This window comes from Corvus cornix, chromosome 8 (genome assembly GCF_000738735.6).
Source record: "Corvus cornix cornix isolate S_Up_H32 chromosome 8, ASM73873v5, whole genome shotgun sequence".
Lineage (NCBI taxonomy): Eukaryota > Metazoa > Chordata > Aves > Passeriformes > Corvidae > Corvus > Corvus cornix.
The window spans coordinates 24,058,404-24,077,022 of NC_046338.1; the positions used below are offsets into that span (position 1 = coordinate 24,058,404).

The 18,619-nt window shown below is 42.0% G+C and overlaps 1 protein-coding gene across 2 annotated transcripts; it reads right to left on the reverse strand.

The window, feature by feature from the left end:
- Window positions 1-9,029, reverse strand: LOC104695427 (regulator of G-protein signaling 18). Of its 2 annotated transcripts, none has more exons than XM_010409299.3 (5): window positions 8,679-9,029; window positions 7,900-8,001; window positions 4,670-4,734; window positions 3,472-3,638; window positions 1-1,589 (listed from the first exon to the last, which is right to left on the reverse strand). In XM_010409299.3, the coding sequence occupies exons 1-5, from the start codon at window positions 8,795-8,797 to the stop codon at window positions 1,335-1,337; spliced, it is 708 nt and encodes a 235-aa protein (XP_010407601.1). In that variant the 5' UTR covers window positions 8,798-9,029; the 3' UTR covers window positions 1-1,334. The 2 variants fall into 2 exon arrangements, with proteins under 2 accessions (XP_010407601.1, XP_010407602.1); XM_010409300.3 differs by having other exon boundaries at window positions 4,670-4,731; window positions 8,679-9,026.
- Window positions 9,030-18,619: the final 9,590 nt, after the last annotated feature.

Sequence of the window (18,619 nt, forward strand, 5' to 3'; positions counted from 1 at the left end):
TTTAAGCAGATCAGATTTATTGAAATCAAGTGAAGCAGACAGGGAAACCTGAAGATCCAGCACTTCATATACACCCCAAATTAACAATAAACACAAAATCCCATCCTCAGGAACTGCAGCTCTTCTTCACCACTTACAGAAGGGGGAGGGGAAGGGAGAAAGCTTAAATTCCACCAGAAGCAACTTAACATACAAGTTACTGTTACAACTAAATTCTGCAGCCCCTTGCTAAACTGAAGCAATGCAATATTTTAGGAACTGCCCCAAGCTTCAAGGGATATTTGCATCAGCTGTGAAAGAAAAGGACAGAACGACTGTGTGTGTGACTAGAAAAGAAAAGTCTGTCTTTGACAGTAAAGAAATAAAAAGGGAGATTTCTCCTTCCCCTTCTATAACCTACAGAGATTATATTAATGACCAGTAGAACTGAAAGTTACTCTGCCTGAGTCCAAGAGCTGCTAATTTTCAGATACATTTTCAAAATAAAAGGCAGAAAAAAAATTAGTACAAAGTTTAGTAACAAAGTTGTTATACCATGACTATTTATAAATAAAAGTAGGAATATTTTATATACATATATATAGACGTGACCTGGTATTTAAGGATACACATTGTATTAAAATAGCTTTCTTGGCCCTTTGTTGCTGCTCATTTAGTTGCAAAAAATTAGAATATATGTATTTGATGCCAAAGCTAATATATACAGCATAACTTAGAGAACAGACATGTTCTCTATTCACAGAATAAGAAAAATGTACCCCCAAAAAATTAAATAGGTATTTTTATGTTCCTCTTAAAATAGGCAATGGCTACATTTTAATTATACATTTAATTATGCAGTGTCTTTAGTTAAAATTCATGTAACTTTGCATTATACCTAATAATGTTTCTGTGTGTTTTACAGTATGAGAAAATACCACAAATTCTCTGTGCTTAGTGTAGCAATATTGCAGAAACAGAAATATGTGCAAAGGCTGGGTATGGAGATTCTAACTGTGATGAAACTCCGGTACAGGCCCAGGATACGTGTTGGATAATATCAAAAGGCGTTTTATGAGACACTTTTAAGCAGGAAATTCAAATTTTTCCCCCAAGATGTGATCGCAGCTTTTGCCTGAGTTTAAAAAGAATTACTGTATGAAAACTTTGCATTCTATGACTTGCCAATATGTTACCTCCTTTTCTATGAAAGTGACATTTGCTACAGAACTCTGACCTGCTGTAAGTGCATTTTATTTTGCTTTACCCCTCATTTATACCTGCTGAGGATTTCGATTTTAAAACATACACAAGTTGCTGCAGTAGCTGGGACTTGTGAGGGCTGAGCTTGCGTGTTACCACACAGTAAAGTCTGGCCGTACTCCCTGGAAATCATTGACGGTGAAGGAGCGGGAGCGTCTCCGAAGGGTGGGACGGGCGGGACTCCTCCCCTTCACCAGGCTCAAGTAGGGCTCGGATCGCAGGAAGCGCGGGTAGCTGTCCTGCTCCATCAGCCTGTACACCGTGGTCTGCGCTGCATCAAAGGTGGTGGGGAGGGGCTGGCCAATGTTCTGGCTTGTGACTTCTTTGGTGTGAAAGTCCAAATTCACCTGGAGGAGGAGGAAAAGTGTATTTGTTTACTGTACATTCATGCGTATCCTCTGTTATTATCCATAGCACTGACACTGTACATTGGTGAGAGTTTTCTGAGAAGGGGAACTCGAATCCCCCACACAACAGAATGTCAACACCACAGAATTCACGTTCAATGACGGCTGTCAGAAAGTCTCCCCAAATGTATCATCGTACCTGGTAAAACAGAAGAAAAGCTCTGATATTTGACTAAAAGTAACTTTCTAACAGTGATCACCGTATAGTTGCAGCTTCCCAGCTTTGCAACACCAGACTGTTACAGAACTCCCCTGTTCTCATTTGGGGTTAAAGTAGAACTTGTTCTAATAAGATGATACTAGTGAATATTAGAAATTTCTGATTTCTGTGTAGTTTGAGTAGTAGGAAGGTGAGGAAATTCTAATAAAATTTTAAAACAAAATATTTAAATGGGTCTCTGGAGGCTTTAGATTGGATAAGCATATCAAAGTGACTATTTATTCCATGTGCTGCTGCATTTATCCTGGGAAATATTTAATTGTATGAGAATTTTAATTAAGTAACAGACACTAATTCAGCACATTATTTTGAAAAATAAGATAAAATATATTTTAAAAATTGTTGATTCAGTAAAAAAGTGACTTCTATAATGTGCATTTCTTTTCCTCCCTGAGAGGCACCTGTCATTTCCATACAACTAGTTAGAACAAATAGTTTAGAACTAAGAGCTGAAGGGCAATTAGTGATGAGAGAAGGGTCCACTCATCCAAAATTTTATGATCCTGTTGAACTGTAGGCTCAGAAATGTGGGGGTAAAAGAGTTCTGCTGGACAAGGAACCGGAGAAGAGCTGCAAGCCCCAGAGCTGTGTGGTCTCAGCTGTCAGCTGAACCCAAGGGAGGAAGTCACACCAAAGCCAAGTGCCCAAGGCGAGCTACAGCACCCACGCAGCCTGCACCGAATTCAAGTAGGGCAGAGAAAGAAATTGTTATGTTGCTGTGACTTCCCTGCCCTGTCCCCTCCTCAGCTTTCTTCCTGCTCATCCCTTTTCTTCCATCAGTCTGAAGCATTGGCAGTGTCAGCACTTGTTACCTGTTCAGAGCTGCTTCCCCTGAAAGGCACACAGCAGGGAGAGAAATGAAAAGGGACATAAGTCCTTGAAAGTGGGCATTTCCTAGGAAAAGCAGATCTGTAATGTAATTTATGGGAATTGCAGGTGGAAACTGCACCACTTTGCAATCCTTTCACTGAAATGAGAATTATACCTTTGTCATCCTTGTTACAAGGAAGCAGAAGTTACTTCTGCAATTCTGGCAAATAAAAAATAATAATACAGGTATTGGCAAGTGACATATTTGATCTGCTCAAATGTGATAGAAGTACGGGAAACTGTAAGTCCAAAAGACCTATTCAAGAGGTTGCTTCTGATTTCACTGAAAAGTTCATAATCTCCCAACCTGTTCATCTCCTTCTTAGGGCAGGCAAAAAATATTCCTTTTGTTCATTCATGAGTCCTTTCTAACACACTTCAGTAAATTGAAGAAGTTGTAAATATGAGAACTTTTTTCACTCTTATGATACTACAAAAAGGCCTTAACATTGGTGAGGATTGTCACACCAACATGTTTTTGTGCTGACAGTGGCATACCAAGGACACACAATTCGAGGTGGAGGGGTGGAAAAGGGAGAAGGAGTCAATCAAAACAAGCCCATGCTCCTTCCAGAGTTTTGACTTTTATGATACAGTCTTCTTATGTCAGGGGACTGCATGATTAACTCTTGAACCTGCTTCTGGGCAGGCACTCCTTAAAAGCAGATTTCATCAGATGCACACAATTTCCCCATTGTGTCAAACACTGTGTATAATGAAGGATGTCTTTACCTCTTTTGGAGCATCTTTTTGTATGAATGTTTCAAAAATGGTCTTGGCTTTTGGCAGAAGTTCACGCATACTTTTGCTTTTCTTGTAATCCTCGCAGGCTATCCAGAACTCAATGTTCTCCTCACTGAACTCACTTTTCAGAAACTTTGTGAAGGCATCCAGCCCAGCTACAGAAGGGAAAGTTGAATTCCATTAAAAATTATATCCTCATCAGACAGTTACTTTTCAAACAGTCTGTGCAAAGTAGTAAAATACGTTTTGCTCCCTTGAAATAATACCACATTACAGATAATTTTCTTAAAATACATAAAGGTTTGTAAATAAGTGCAACTTTTCCATTATGATCCTGCAAGTCTCATTACAGAATTCTCAGCATCAGTAAAAAAACACTACCAAGATCTCATAAATTTAGAAAGAGAAGTAAGCAAAACACGTGGATGTATGCAGAAGTGACTGACTTTATTCCATCTGAATTTCAATTTAGGTTGATCAAAAGACTATTTGAACCTTTGCTCATAAGTAAACTCTTCTCTAGGAGCAATTTAAAGTGGATGGCTTTCAGCATCCTTATCACTTGCTTTATCCTGCTGTTGCTATGCTGAGGATATTTCCTTTCCCAAGATACTTCATCTGTGGAAGTAATGCAATGGCGTGGATGTGAACTGCTCAGGGAACAGATTTGAAAAGCACACAGTGTCCAGCATTGCAGCTGAAACATACATGTGCCCCTCCAAAATGAAGGCAGGAACATATGTGCATTTGATAATTATGGGAGCAGCAGGGCCTCTCAAATGCTGGCCAGCTTGGAGCTTGGATCCAGTCACTGGCTTAGAAACAAACTGTATCAGGAGTGACAAAGTCTTTTCTTAAGTACAGAGAACATATTCAGTCAGGAATATCTGAGCAATATTCAGATTAAATGTTCCTGTTTACTGAAGGGACTCTGCTGTCTGCTATATTATTTTGTTCAATAAAACACCCAACTTAAAAATTATTTTCAACTATTTTCACAAGTTGACAGCAAGCTATAGCCTAAGATGAGGAGAGCAAGAAACACACTGCTATAAATGACCCATCATACCTAGTTTAGGCAACTGCCACATCTGTTTAAGGGCATAACTGGATTTTATAATTTTCCATCCTTTACCATCCATTTTCTATCCTAACAGTCTGCATGGAGAAGGAAAAAACTACTAACCTTTCTCAGAAAGCAGTTTGTCAAAAGACTCTCCCCACTTCACTGCTTCTTCAGGAGACACACTGCTTAAGAAACAGAAATGAGTTTTGAAGAATTGTTCATATTGTGCATTTAGGAAGCTGTGTAACATATGTCATCTGTTACCATTGTGGCTCAGGGCTGTTTCACAAAGCCTTTGATTAGATCCCATCACTAAAGGAGAGACCATTCTCTTAGGGACTTCAGGAACATTTGCTTTCATTCTTTTCTGACATTTTTTTCCTGCAGAGTCATACTTATTTTTTCATAAAAACATCAAAGCAGAGATTTTTCACTGTGGTATGTGTGTTGTCCTACTAATCTTTAAGGGAATTGAGATCATGTAGCGTGGTAAAACTCGTAAGGGAACCAGGTCTTGTCAGCTATTTAAACTTGAGATACTCGTGCGGAGATGTGGTTTTGAATATGCTCACTCTGAGGTTGTTACCACTGTCTGCTTTTAATGAAACATGCAGAATTCTATAGCCTGAAGACAAAATTGTAGCAATATGGTTTAGGTGTCAGTCTTATAGGGCAATTGCACATGTAGTCTGGTTTCTTTACCACAAACATTTCAAATGTCCCGTTATTCTGAGACACTGTGCCTCATTTACAAAACTCCTCATATTCTTCATCAAATATGTCAGGTTGCATGTGTTTCACTTTGATTTCAAAAATTCTGCCCTAGGAAACAGCAAAGAAAGGAAAAAAAAACACCTCACTTCATTAATGTAAATACAATTTTGGGGTACCTACTTTTTGGTGTTGTATACATTGAGCCTGAATGCACACCTGAACACTCCTTGGATTTTTAGTAGACCAGAACTGGAGTAAGCAGGAGGTGAGCTGTATCATGCTAGGACTAGGACTTAAATTTTCAGCCTGAAGGTGAAGTCAATTTTTATCAGGTGCTTTGTGGACATGGATGTTTAGAACCATTTTCATTCCAGGGCAAATCACAGTACTCTGAAAGTATCAGTAAGTGACTGGTCCCGGATTAGTTGGTCAGATCAGCTTCTTATGGACTGAATGTTTCTGGAATTTGATCCCACTTCCTAACCAAGGCTTGCTGTTCTGTTGCCTGATTTACACAGTTTGGGCTCCCTTGGCAAAATCCACAGGCGCGTGAAGTTTAGATGAAAGGAAATTCCAATCTCTTTGGGAAGGAATTTAAGCCAGTAATCACCCTGGGTTTGCACAGAACTCAAAAGGAGGAATTTTTTTATTATTATTTTAATAGGTGTCACAGGTTTCATAGCTGAAGTCATTGCTTGAAGGAATGAAAATTTTAACTAGGGAGGGGAAAACAGTTCATGAGGAGAGGTACAAAAGCTGGAGAAATGAAATTCAGGAAATGAGCACAGGCTGGTAAAGCAGGGGGACTCTGGAGTCAGGGAAAACGAGACCTCACTCCCTTACAGAGTTCATTAGTTATGAGAATTACAAAAAGTACTCTGAACTGTGTCGACTGTGGGTTCCTGTAACTACAGAAATTATTTTGGTCACAGTGAAAGATAAAGCCTTATGACTTCAGACCATATACTCAACCCACAAAGGCATGGAATGATGGAGAAGTTCTTTGCTGGGCTTGGAAACTCCCAGTGTGAGTTTCTGTTTTTCCTTCAGAATCTGCAACAATCCAGGAGCCTCACAGACCCCCAACCCCTGAGTGCAGCAGTGAGTTTGTGCAATAACAGGCAGAAACCAAGATTTGTTCAGCTTTGCCACTTTCTAAATATGAGAAGAAACTAATTTAAACAGATTAACATTTAAACAAAAGATTAACTTTTAAACTAACAGATTAATTAGCTTTTCTAATATCACCCCAGTTTCCATCTGCAGTTTCATTAAATTCTTTCTACTTATTTTAGTAACTGTGTGAAAAATGGAAATATTAAAAGCTAAGTCAATCACTTAACAAATTTCAAACTATTATTTCACTTTATTATTTGAAAAATAGTAATTTTTTTTTGTTTGGCTTTTTTTCCCATTTTTGACAAATATAATTGTCGCATCTCTCTAATCTATATATAAAGACCAGCAAAAATCTACAAGTTTCTCTTCCATACAAGAACAGTCAATTGTCTGTTAGTCAGGCACCAGCTGAGAGTAACACAATAAAAGAGAGCTGGCTGAGTGAGGAAGTGATGGTGTGTTAAAAGGGGGAAATTCCTCAGAGAATTATTACTGCTCTGAAAGTGCCTCTTCACAGATTGTAAGAATGGAGCGAGTGGCTGTACTTTGTGTTAAATACCTGGGGTGTGTGAGCCACCCAACTCTGTCTGCATGCAGGCAGCTCTGCTTTCTCTTTATAGATGCAATCTTAGAATGGTTTTACATGTCTGGAACCAGGATATCTCAAAATGTGAGCAATAAACATGGCCTAGTTGTCCAGCGGCACCGTGGAAGTGTTTAGATACCCCCTCCCCAGCCACTTTTCCATGGCTTGTAGAAACTGAGTTTGGGCCCTTAGGTGACTTCTACCATGTGCTCACAACTAGAAGGGCTTGTAGAAGCACTGCAGGCAGCTTGGTCCCGAAGTGGGAACTGCTGAAACAAGACAAGAGTACGGTAAGCACTGAAGTGTTCTGGAGTGGTCTGTGGTGGAAAGAAAGGGCCGGTACATTTTTTAGGCCATGGTGTTGCAGAATTTTACATGTTCTTTCTTCTCAGTCAGGACCTACAAATGCAATTCTTAATGTATCAGTGAGATCTTGATACTCCATTGAAGTGAGGAATTAAACTCTTATTGAAGTATGCTGAATTTTGGAGACAAGAGTGTTCAACCAATTACTGCAGTTACCGAGGAACTAAAGGCATTCAGTATTTAACACACATACAGCATTTGCACATCCCAGAAATCTTTGGAAAACTTGCTTTGCAAGGAGCTGTATGATTTTCCTGCAAGCTGCATTTCTGAGTTGATTATTGCTCTGTATCATCAGTGGACTCATACAAATGCTGCTGGCACAAGGTCTAAACCTCTCTCCAAGTGTATGGGGACCAGTGGTGTGAAAACACTCCTGGTGAGTTGCCCTGATGAATACCAGATAATTCTGCACCATTTGCATCCTTGGGCTAGATGGATAACTTTTACAAACCTTCCTCTCTGCCCAGTCTGAATGCCCACACACAGGTAAAGGAAACATCCTGAGTCACACAGGCGCTTCTTGGAAGGAATCCCCATCAACTCAGTCTTTTACCATGCTTACCTTGCTGCTTTTGTCAAGTTTCCAGGTTTGCCAAGATGATCACCTTCATGGAATTCAGGCTTCTGCAGGAGCAGGCTCAGCCTATTTCTCTTCTGCTTAGCTCTACAACAGAATTGGAGTAGCTTTTTAAGAAACCTTGTTGAAAATTGGTTTTTCCCTCTCAAGCATTTTCTGCTTCTGCATTACAGATGTCCCTATTTTCACTTACAGGAATGTTGGTGTTCCTTCTCCTACATATATTATTCACATTAATGGATTTTTCTTCATAGCTTAGCACAAATTTACATATGAAGCACTGGCAAAGAGAAATGGAAATCCTTTCATTTTCAGCATCCTTTTAATTTATTTTAAAGACATAGGGGCCAAACTTCCCATTAAAGAACATAAACAGTTGTCTCAGCGTCTTCTACTTGTAATGTTTCGCAAAGAAAAAAGGAAGTATTGCTTCCTGTCATTTGAAATTTTAGAAAAAAGCTTTCCCAGATCATATTCAGGCTTTAGAGAAGCATTTCTCAGAACTTCTTGCAATCTCTCTTTCTTGGTATTTTTAGATCATTAATTTGATGTGTTTCTTGTCCTCAAAAAAACAAGAGTTCTTTGAGACAACTCTTCTTAAAGAGTAATATTTTACACATATATTTTCTAGGATTGCAGTTTGTGAGTTCTCATACATATGTCAAAAATAAAATTATCTGTGCCCCAAATTCACCCCCACAAGCTATGCTAGAAGAATCCTCCATGTAAACAGAACAGAGGGTCGGCATGACCTGAACACTTACCCAGGCTTGCTCGCCTTGTGTGGCTCTTCCTTAATCGCTGATTTCATGACTTTGTAATAGGGTTTATCCTTCGAAGCAGAAATGTTTAGTTGGGGGAATAAAAGAAGTGGGTTTTCCATCTTCCTCTAGAGAAGCTTCTGGAAAGGTTCCTTTTGCTTCCTCGCCGCTGGGTCCGTGCTGCTCAGGCTCTCACATGCTGCCCCAGCCCGGGCTGCCCCGGCCGGGCCCGGGGCCGTGTCCAGAGGAGGTGGTGGCAGAAGGTGGCTCTGCACCAGCCCAGGCACTGCAGCTGCGCCTACCCGAGGCTTTAACTCTAAACCAAGTGCAGCTCTTGTTTTACCCTCGTCATTTGGGGAAGTGAGACTGCAGCTTTGCAGGGCTCACACAGGCAAACCACAGCCGAGAGCGGCGGCCGCTCTGCAGAGTTAACCTCCTGCTAGGCTTAGGGTGACACCAGCACATGCTCCCAAGCACCTGCACATGCTCTAGTCTCCTAAAATTAACTTAATGACAATAATGTCGCGTAAGGTAACGTACACCCTTATCTTCAGCTCTTAGAGGTCCCGTCTGCCCTTAAGCTGCCCTCTGCAGCCTCAGTGACATATGCTGGACACAGTTCCATCTACAGCATGCTGACCTCAAATTCAGGGTTTCTCAGGGTCTCCTCCAGGCTTTGGTTGATCAGTCATTTTGCAAGCAGAGATTTTAATTTTTGCACCATTCTTCAGAAATGACAACCACCTACTGCTAATATCCAGTTTGTCCACTAAACACCTCCGCTTTAACTTCTCTATCTATGGATTTATTTTTACTTGCAATCTCCCATCTAGGATAGAAAGTCTTTAGTTCAGAAAAAAAAAAATCCATGGCTTTTTAAAAAATTTTATTTTGATACTAAATAACCTAAAACTTCTCATTTCAGTTTGCATAAGGTAAAAATGTATTAATCTTTGAGGCTGATCAGCACAAATTACCTCTTCACATACAAGTCTGATGTCACTTAAGTTTCTTGGGTTTAAGTTAATTTCTGTTGGAGATGTCATAGGAACAATACATCTACTAAAGAAACATCTTCAGTGTTAGCTGAATGAGGCACTGGAAAAGGTTAAAATTGTGCAGTAGTGAATTGATTAAGAATTAAATAGTTCTCATGTTTTAAATGGCAGTGTCTCATTTTGATTACTCAGGTAAGACACTGAGCTTTGAGGGGAAGACATGAGCTCGTCACCTCCCATAATTTTGTTGAGTTCTACTTATATAGGTAGTTCTGGTGAGAGTCCCACTGTGGTCTTTTTCTCGTGACTTGTGGAGCTGAGGAGGATGGGAATGGGAGATACTAATATTCAAAAGAAATTTTAGAAAAAAATTGGGATTCTGCTAGGAATCCAAATTTGTAATACATTAAAAAGAAGCAAAAGATATTATCTATTGTGATTTTTTTTTTAAGAGTGAAAAACTGGAAGAAAAGTCTCGTGTACTACAGATGTGATACAAATTTTAAAATCAGACTAAATGGGAAATAGTGCACAACTGCCTTTTGTAACCCAAGGGATATTAAGAAGCAGGGTTACGGTTTAAACTTCATTTTCAATTTCAGAGTTGGCTTATGCATCATACCATGCATATTTTGAACTGGCTTTAACCACAGCTGTGTTTAATAATTTATTCTGTCTTTTACAGATAAGTAAATAAATATAGACTGCATGATTTTATTTCACTTTTCTGCAACGTGGTGGTCACATGAGCTTTTTTGACCTGTTATGTGTATAAAATACTGTCTGTGCTCGTCTGCCATAATAAAACATTGTTGATTGTAGCCTCCATAGTTCATCTAAGCTGATTCAGGAAAGATTTGGAGCATGAAACATCACTCAGAAGTGAATTATGAGCGGCCATTGTGCCAGGCAGCTTCTAGATGGGGATGAGCAGCTGTGTCAGCCACCTCTTTCAGCACCCACCGGGCACAGTCTGAAGGGCCTGTCCAACCCACTCTTAAATGACCTTAAATGGGTTTTATGCCTTAGATGCTTGAATTATTCCTGTACTACACTGCAGCAATCGTATCAGTCCTGACTGCAGCCATGTGCTGTGCACCTCCTGAGAATTCACTTAGAAAGCTGGAGGAGTGGGGAGAGGGAGGGAATAATCACAAATGGGGGAAAAGTCTTTCCCACACACACACACTTTTTTTTTCCCCCATTAATAGAAAGCTAATATTAAATCTAGGCCACGAGGTAGCCAAATTGCCTCCAAGCCAGTCTGTGTTTTGTCAGTGCTGCTGCTGGTGCTAATGAGCATCCCTGTTTTGCACTGTAGGCTACAGTAGTTATAGCAACAGTATTAATGACCCTGGAAATGCTTCTGGGCCGTTTTGGGTGCTGCAAGATGACGATATAGAAAAACGAATGAGTTATTTTAAACCAGAAAAAGCAGACCCAGAATACTATGCTGATGACATGACTAGAGATCTAGAAAGCTCTAAAGAAATTTGTGATGAGAACCAAATGTTCTGATTCCCAACTGTTTCTCTAACCACTGAAATATATTAACAAATCTTTTGAGAAGAAATCTACTGATTTTTAAGCCCTCAAATCAAGATTCTCTCTGCAATGTGAGAACAACATTGAGTTAATGTTCCATTACTTCTAGAAATACAATTTTCAAGAGTTAGATGAATACAAAATGTATTTTCCTAATAATCTTCATGTGACACAAAAGTAAAATTGAATAGACCATAAAGTGCAGGATGATGAGGTGATGTCCTGATCCTTTGGGCCTTCCTGTTCTTTGGCTGAAAAGTGTCTGCACTGGCTTCTCTTAGTGCTTGATAAGGTCCTGTCACAGCTGATGATCAAGTCATGCTTGATTTGTATAGACACAATAGCCGCCCTCTGTGAAAGGAACATTGACTGACAGCGTTAGCAACAAGGGCATTGTGCTGTACACTGAGAATGTCATGTTTCTTTTTTACAGGGAGTCACTGAGAGATTCAGGCTTTCAGTTCAGCTGAATAGAAGTGCAACCCCGACTGAGCAGTTCAGCTCAGCACAAAGAACTGGCGAACAATGGGAAATCCTCCTTTGTTAGTAATCCCACTGCATCTCTCTCCAAGGTGTTTTCCTCACTTCCCAGGTAAGTGTAAACTTTGCCTCCTCCGTTTCCATGCTCAAGTTCTGGCACTGCCCAGGCTCCTCCACAGCCAAGCTCCAGCAGTGTTCTTATTCAAATCCAGTCTTACCAGTAGGGCTTTTGTTGGGATAGGTTTCTGCTGAAGGGAAGCAATACTCGTCTTTATGGGAAGAAAAAAACCCCAAAACCAATAGAGTGTTTCTACTGTCCTGTGAGGAAATAAGCATGGAAAGAAACTTCACTGAATTTCCATATTTCCTTTTCATGTAAAGACATTTGAGGAGATGAAAATTAAAATTATATGTTTTGAATTAATTTGGTTTTAATAAATAATTCTGCTCTTCAGTGACTTCTGAACAATTTATTACTCCTCAAAATTTAGAGTTGTTTATTTCTTACTGGAAGCCATAATTGGACCTAAAATTTAATAATTATATGATCCAAGTTATGGTTGGATTTTTTTTATCTCTTGCCCACAAAACAAATCCACAAGGAAATTAGTTTTATTGGAAATGTCGAGTAGAGGACCTCGATGTCTGCTAATTCAGCGAATTTGTTTAGTGGTGCACTTAAAAGATTCATCCCAGGGGAGGGGTTTGGCATTTGAGATACTTCAGTTAGATAAGGAGAAGCATTGCGACACCTGCACACAGCTCACTTGAAAAAACCTCCTTTGTTGCCGCTGTTTAAAAGGAAGGAAACAAAATTGCGTTGCTTCAGAAAAGGAGCACTGACAACAGGAACATAACACTTTGCGTTTAGGATCTGCCAGCCAGGCTTCTCAAAAGGATTTTTAAAGCCAGCCCTGATGAAAACCCAAGAGTGGCGGAGACTTGGGAACCTTTGTAGTTTCATCAGAACTTCTGCCGGGGAAAGTGTTTACATCTGCGCTAAACTGAATTAATTTATTTTGTCTTTTGAAAGGTCAGAATAAGAAAGTGAGTCTGCAAAGTTCTCAGCTGTGTTCATTTCCTGCCTGGCCCGTGGTTCCATGGCCGGCATCTCTGATTAGTGCTATTTACATATGACATATATCACTGTCACCATTAATCTTCAGGAAGCCGCTTCCTCGGTTGAACCACACGGTGTTTACTGCCAGCTCTGACATCAGTGCTCATTAGACAATGGCGTGTTAATGACCACCTTCCGGAAGGGCTTACCTAGGACACTCATAGGCCTTTCTTAAAATGTGCTTTTTTCAGTGTGGTATTCACAGGAAATGCTGAAGGCAGGAATGTTCTCTAAATCCTGCCCAAAATATCCTTCCTACTGGAGTTCTGCATTACTGGATTTATTTCTGTCTTACAGAAACCCGGAGGGACTCCTCACATGACAACCTGGTTTTGGTTTGGTTTTTTTTTTTAAAGAGAGATATTTTCTCAACCCATGGAAACGGTGCAAACAGCAGCAAGTGTTGGGCTGAGAGTTTTCTGGTCCTTCTGGGAAAAGCAGCAGTGGGACTGTTGCTTAGTCATGCACAAGAGGGCTGTGACTCCTAATCCACTATTAACTGTAAAATCAAACTCCTTACAGCAGACAAGGGAATAAAATCTGTGTTGCATCAGGACTGAGTCTGCTATCGCTGAACCACTGCGTGGTTTAAGCAGAGCCAACATGCTTCATGTCAGGCATGTCGTCACTCTGCTTTTCCAGTCAAATTATCATGAATGTCTAGGGATGCTGCAGCCCAGGCTGAGCTGCCAGGGCAGGCATTGTCAAACATCCACAGTGCAGAACTAGGACCACTGTAAGGAGAGTTTGATATTAAAAGGGCAGCTCTGCAGAGGAGAGGGCTACCCCAGGGCTAGGAGAGCACTCAAACACGTTTAGAAGGCCACACCTCGGTGTTTAGGCTGAAGTTAGGTGGGGCCTGGGAGCTCAGGTTCTGCTGTGAAGCTGCCCATGATGACTGCAGTGTTGCATCATGTGCTCTCACAGTGTAATTAATATGGCACTGATACAGAGACACCTCATTCTGCCCATTTAAAGCACAGCGAGGGTTTCTGCTGTAATATTTTTTCAGCTTATATGTTATTATATTTTATTGTTACTTCTTCCTGATAACACATTGTTCTCACGTCCTGATTTAGCTGAGACAAATAGTCCTAGGGCTTACAAAGTGGTGCGGTGGATTTCTCATCAGAGCAGTAAAAAATTCTTACCCAAAAAACTTGAAAATATATAGCTAAATATCCACATGAATATGTAAATGTAGTCTCTTCAAAGTCTGTCAAAAAAAGACAGCATCTGAAGATATAGAAGCTACATGTCACTCTGATTTTTCTCTTCAGTAATTACCCAAAGTTGTTCGCCACAAAAATTAGGTAAAAATACTAATGTTATATCACATTTCAGTGAAATCTTCAGAATGACTGAGAAATTTTCCAGGAAGGTTCAACTGGTTTTTGAGGACTGAAAAAGGCTGTATTCTAAAATGTAAGCTGGGACAGTTTTATTTCCGAGATTATGAAAGTTTTGCAGTAGTAGTTTTCTTTTCCTACTCCCAGACTTAGAAATTTAATGGGGAGGTTGGCTTCAAAGCAGGGAAGCTCCTTGTCAGTCTTTACCAATCAGTCATAGTCTCTCTTCCTCTTTGCTAATACCAGAATTTCCAACAAAAGCCTTTGGTTACCAGGCATCAGGGTACCAGCAGCTTATCCAAAACTGCCATCCAATTTCTTCTTCGGATTTGCAGGAACCCTGAAGAAAACTTTCTGATTATCTAACACAGTGATAGGCTGAGAGCTGTGAATCTTAGCGAGCCTTCAGGGAAGCTTTAGCCACAGCAGAGATAAAGCTTTGCTCCAGTAAAGTCCTTGTGTGAGTGTTTAATTCCAGTTGTGCAAGAAATCTTATCTGATTCATTCACTGTGTTGTGTTGGAGTCTGTGTGATCTGGCAAAGATCTAAGACATTTTGGGACACAGCAGATGTGAGCAGCAACACCAGGGACAATTGAACCCATCCTTCATTCTGCACTCTAGGCAGCAGGACGGATTTTATTAATTCCTTGCTGTCACTCGTGCTGTTATGACCATGACAAAAGACCTTGCCATTTGGGCATTATCCATTCCTCGAATTTTTCAGGCTTTTCGCCTGAGTCATGGCATGCTTCATGATTATTGTGGGTTTGCTGATACATTTCTTAGCTTTTGCTAAGTTGTCCTTGGTCACCTCTGGTTTTCACACCAGATTCTCATCAGGCCCAAGCTGCTGCTCCTGTCTTTCTCCTCTGAGTTTTTCTGCCACAGCTAGAATAATTGGACTCACTAAAATAAGTTTTGCAAAGCTTGCCAAAAATTCTTCCTCAAAACAGAGGAAACATGATATTTGCACTTTCAGTATGCACACTAGGAAGGGAGCTGTTCTAGTCTCCCTGTTCAGTGAAAACAGGGGATCATTTATCAGCGTATGCTGGCAATTTGATAAACATGAAACTTTAATAAGTTTGATATTGCTGTGGTCACCAAATCTAACACAAATGTTGCACTTCATCTGTTGCCTATCAGCCTAGACTGCCTGAGGACAGACTGCTGGTCTGAAATGTGTCCTTGTGGCACGTAGGAAATAATTTCCATTCCAGTTTGTAGTGACCACAAGCCAGTTTTCATAATTTCTAGGGAAGGTCTGCAGACCGGGAGACCTTTCGCTTTGCTTGACCCACAAGGGCCTTTAAAACAGTAATTTAGAGATTGTCACTGAGGCTAAGTATTTTTTTCACCTCAGAATGGTCTCCAAGTTTAAAATGCTTGCCTTCTGATTATCAAATTCCAGCCTCATCCTGACGGTGTAGAAACACGGCACCCAGAGGATGGATATAAGGGCACCCAGCTCTTCCAGCGCCAAAGTTAGGCACCTCAGGTGATGGCTGATCGTGGCCACAGCTGTCCCGGTACTCCCTCTGTTGGAAAAGTTCTGACATGTCCTTTCTCCTTCAGAAAAACGGGACATGAACACCTCTGCCTGGGAATCAACATCCCACATGCTCTCCAGTCAAATCCAAAAGAGCTGCGTGCATCCCTCTGCTGCTGGTACCTTCCACCCTCTCCACCTCACGCTGGTGAGGGGGGCTTGGATCAGTAGCACTGCACAGAGCAACCTTTCTTAAGGACTAAAAAATAGTCAGTGCAATAGTCGGATCTTTTGAAAATATTCTTCCCAGGTGCTTCCCTGGTGAAAGGAGTCAGTTGTTTGGGGTTTTCCAGGAAGCACAGAGCCTGACTTCCAGCACAGGACACAAGCTGAGGCACAGCCATGGAGGGCGCAGGACTGCAGCTCCCGGTGTGGCCCTGGGCACAGCTCCTCCCTGCCCTCCCACCCTCCTCCCTTTCGTTAGCACACTGTATTTCTTCTCTGAAGGTGGTTTAGCCACAGCATGCCCTGTCAGGGTTTCCCCCGAGGTTTAGAAGTCTCTGTCAGCAGGGTCAGACCTGCAGCCAGCAGGAAGAGCAGCTTTGGTACCCCCATGTGTCCATCCCACAGCCCCAGCAGACCCCTGCTGAGTCACAGAGAATCAATTTGGTTGGAGAAGACTTCTGAGACCAGTGAGTCCAAGCTCTGACCCAACACCACCTTGTCAACCAGACCATGGCACTGAGTGCCACATCCAGTCTTTCCTTAAACACCTCCGGGGCAGTGACTCCACCACCTCCCAGGGTATCGAATTCCAGCATCTAATCACCCTTTCTGTGAAGGAATTCCTCTGAATGTCCAACCTGAACCTCCCCTGGCACAGCTTAAAACTTTGTTCCCTGGTCCTATCACAAATAGCCTGGGAGAAGAGGCTGAACCCCACCTGGCTCCAACCTCCTTCCAGACTTCTCTGGTACCTGCAGTTTTGCTGTCTGGTTCACACGATGTGAAGTTCCTTGTCAGCTGCCTGGAGGGGACAGAAGGGTTGGCCCTCTTGACTCTGCAAACTCAGACCACCAAACCTCAGTTTAAAGATCATCTGTATCACAGAACTCTTCTGTCCCTGCTGAGAATGACCTGGATGCTCTTATTCCCTGCTCGCTTCTGATGGATCTCCAGTATCTAGAGCTGAGTGATCACGCACTGGTTTCCTGGTTGCCCTCTTCCAATGACAGACCCATCAATAACAAGTCTCTGTTTGTGTTGATGGCACAGGCCCTGTTTGTGTCTCTCTCTGTTACCTTTGTGGCAGGGCTGTGCAGACGTGGCCAAAGACACAACTGTTCTCTTGATGTTTGCACCTGGAGTCATTATCTGGCAACTGGGAGCGTGCAGGAACCCGCGTAATCTCAGCTGTAAAAAAACAGGTGGGCTGGGTGCTGGGGTCCTTTCCTGGCTTCTGAAGGATCATTTGGCACTGCTTTGCCTCAGTGCTTGCCATGCTGCACTCATTTAGGTGGTGTGATGGTTATCTGAGCAGAGCTGAAAACAGGGAACCCCTGCAAGCCCTTGGGGCAGAGCCAGAGCAGACACTTCAAAGCAAAATCCCAGGTTTGTGCCTAGGACACGTGAGGAAAAGCCTCCTGTGCACAAGTGAGCCTCTCTGAAGTCTCACTCAGGCTGCTGCAAAACGTGCTCCTCTCCCGGTGCCTTATTTATCTGCACTTTCTGCTTATCATCACTTGAGGGCAGTTAAGCTCATGACAGGTCTTGCTCTAGCCAAGCGTGATTTGATCAAATTTTAGCATTTTAGCTGTTAAATTATACAAAACCCAGCAAAACCAAGGAAAAAGTCATTTCTGAGGGACTGACTCTGTCCAGGTTGTGCCAGGGAAACAGTAGCTGTTAATCACCACCTTCCTGGGTGGGAGATGATGCTCTCCCTTTACTTGAGCACTGCCTGGTTCAGCAGGTTGGCTGGTGCCCCCTAAGATCACAAATGCTATGTGTGAGTTTATCATGCAGTATTTCTTGACACAGTCTGGCTTGTGCAGGGCTAAAATTCTTGGACAGAAGTTGCTGGCAAACAGTGTTAGTCACATGAAAAGAGTTGTGGCCCAGAAACTAGTGTCCATCTCTCAGTGTGTAACTGCAGATGAATGCCACAGCAGTAACAGGAGGCTGAGTAAGTTCAGCCAAAATCAGTTTCTTGGAGAGGATGGAAATTTCATCTCTCATGCCCATTCTGAGTGACTCGGTGGCTTTGTACGGACACTGTGTGGGGTGTATGTTGGCACGTAAGAAATGAGCACCAGAGCTCTCCAGAGGGAGGGACGCAGGCTCCAAGAGGGAAGGCCAAGGTGTGTGTAGGGCCATGAGCCTTCAAATCCCAGTGTGGTGAAAGCCAGCCTGCGCCAAAGTGATGCTCAGTGGTGTCCATCTACCCTACAGCAGGCACACAGTCGACTGCTGCCTCCTTGCTGTCCTTCTGGCCGCTGTGATAGTCCCTGTGCCATGCCTTCCCCTTCCTTATGAGACATTGGAACTTTTGTCCTGAATTTTTCCTCTCCCTGTGTTAGCTTTGGGAGAAGGGGTGTGGGTGATGGATGCACACAGCTCCTGACCCTGACCCTGGCCTTAGTGATAAACACTGGGAAAAACGTAAGGTGAAATGGTGCAGTGTGATCTGAACCAATGCTGAAAGAATGAGCAATAATTCTGTGGCCTTGGAAAGCTCTGAGTAGGCTAATTAGCCAGGGTGATGGCATGGCTAATTGGACAAGGCTGGGTGTGGTGCTGGTACAGCTGTTCTGCTCAAATATACAGGGAGGAAGCCTTCTTGATTGAAGATAAACTGCCTCTAGATCCTTCCTAACATTCCTAATTGAGGTTTCCTTTTGGTGGGGCCAGATGCCATCTGATCCATAGAAAAGATACAGGATGTCCTATCTGCCCTTGCTC

Excerpts from the sequence above, each read along its gene's own strand:
- LOC104695427 (XM_010409299.3), bottom strand. The coding sequence starts at position 8,797 with ATGGAAAACCCACTTCTTTTATTCCCCCAACTAAACATTTCTGCTTCG. Across the intron at positions 4,735-7,899 it reads AACTTGACAAAAGCAGCAAG|CAGTGTGTCTCCTGAAGAAG; the intron begins GTAAGCATGGTA and ends CTGTTTCTTAAG. Across the intron at positions 3,639-4,669 it reads CAAACTGCTTTCTGAGAAAG|CTGGGCTGGATGCCTTCACA; the intron begins GTTAGTAGTTTT and ends TCCCTTCTGTAG.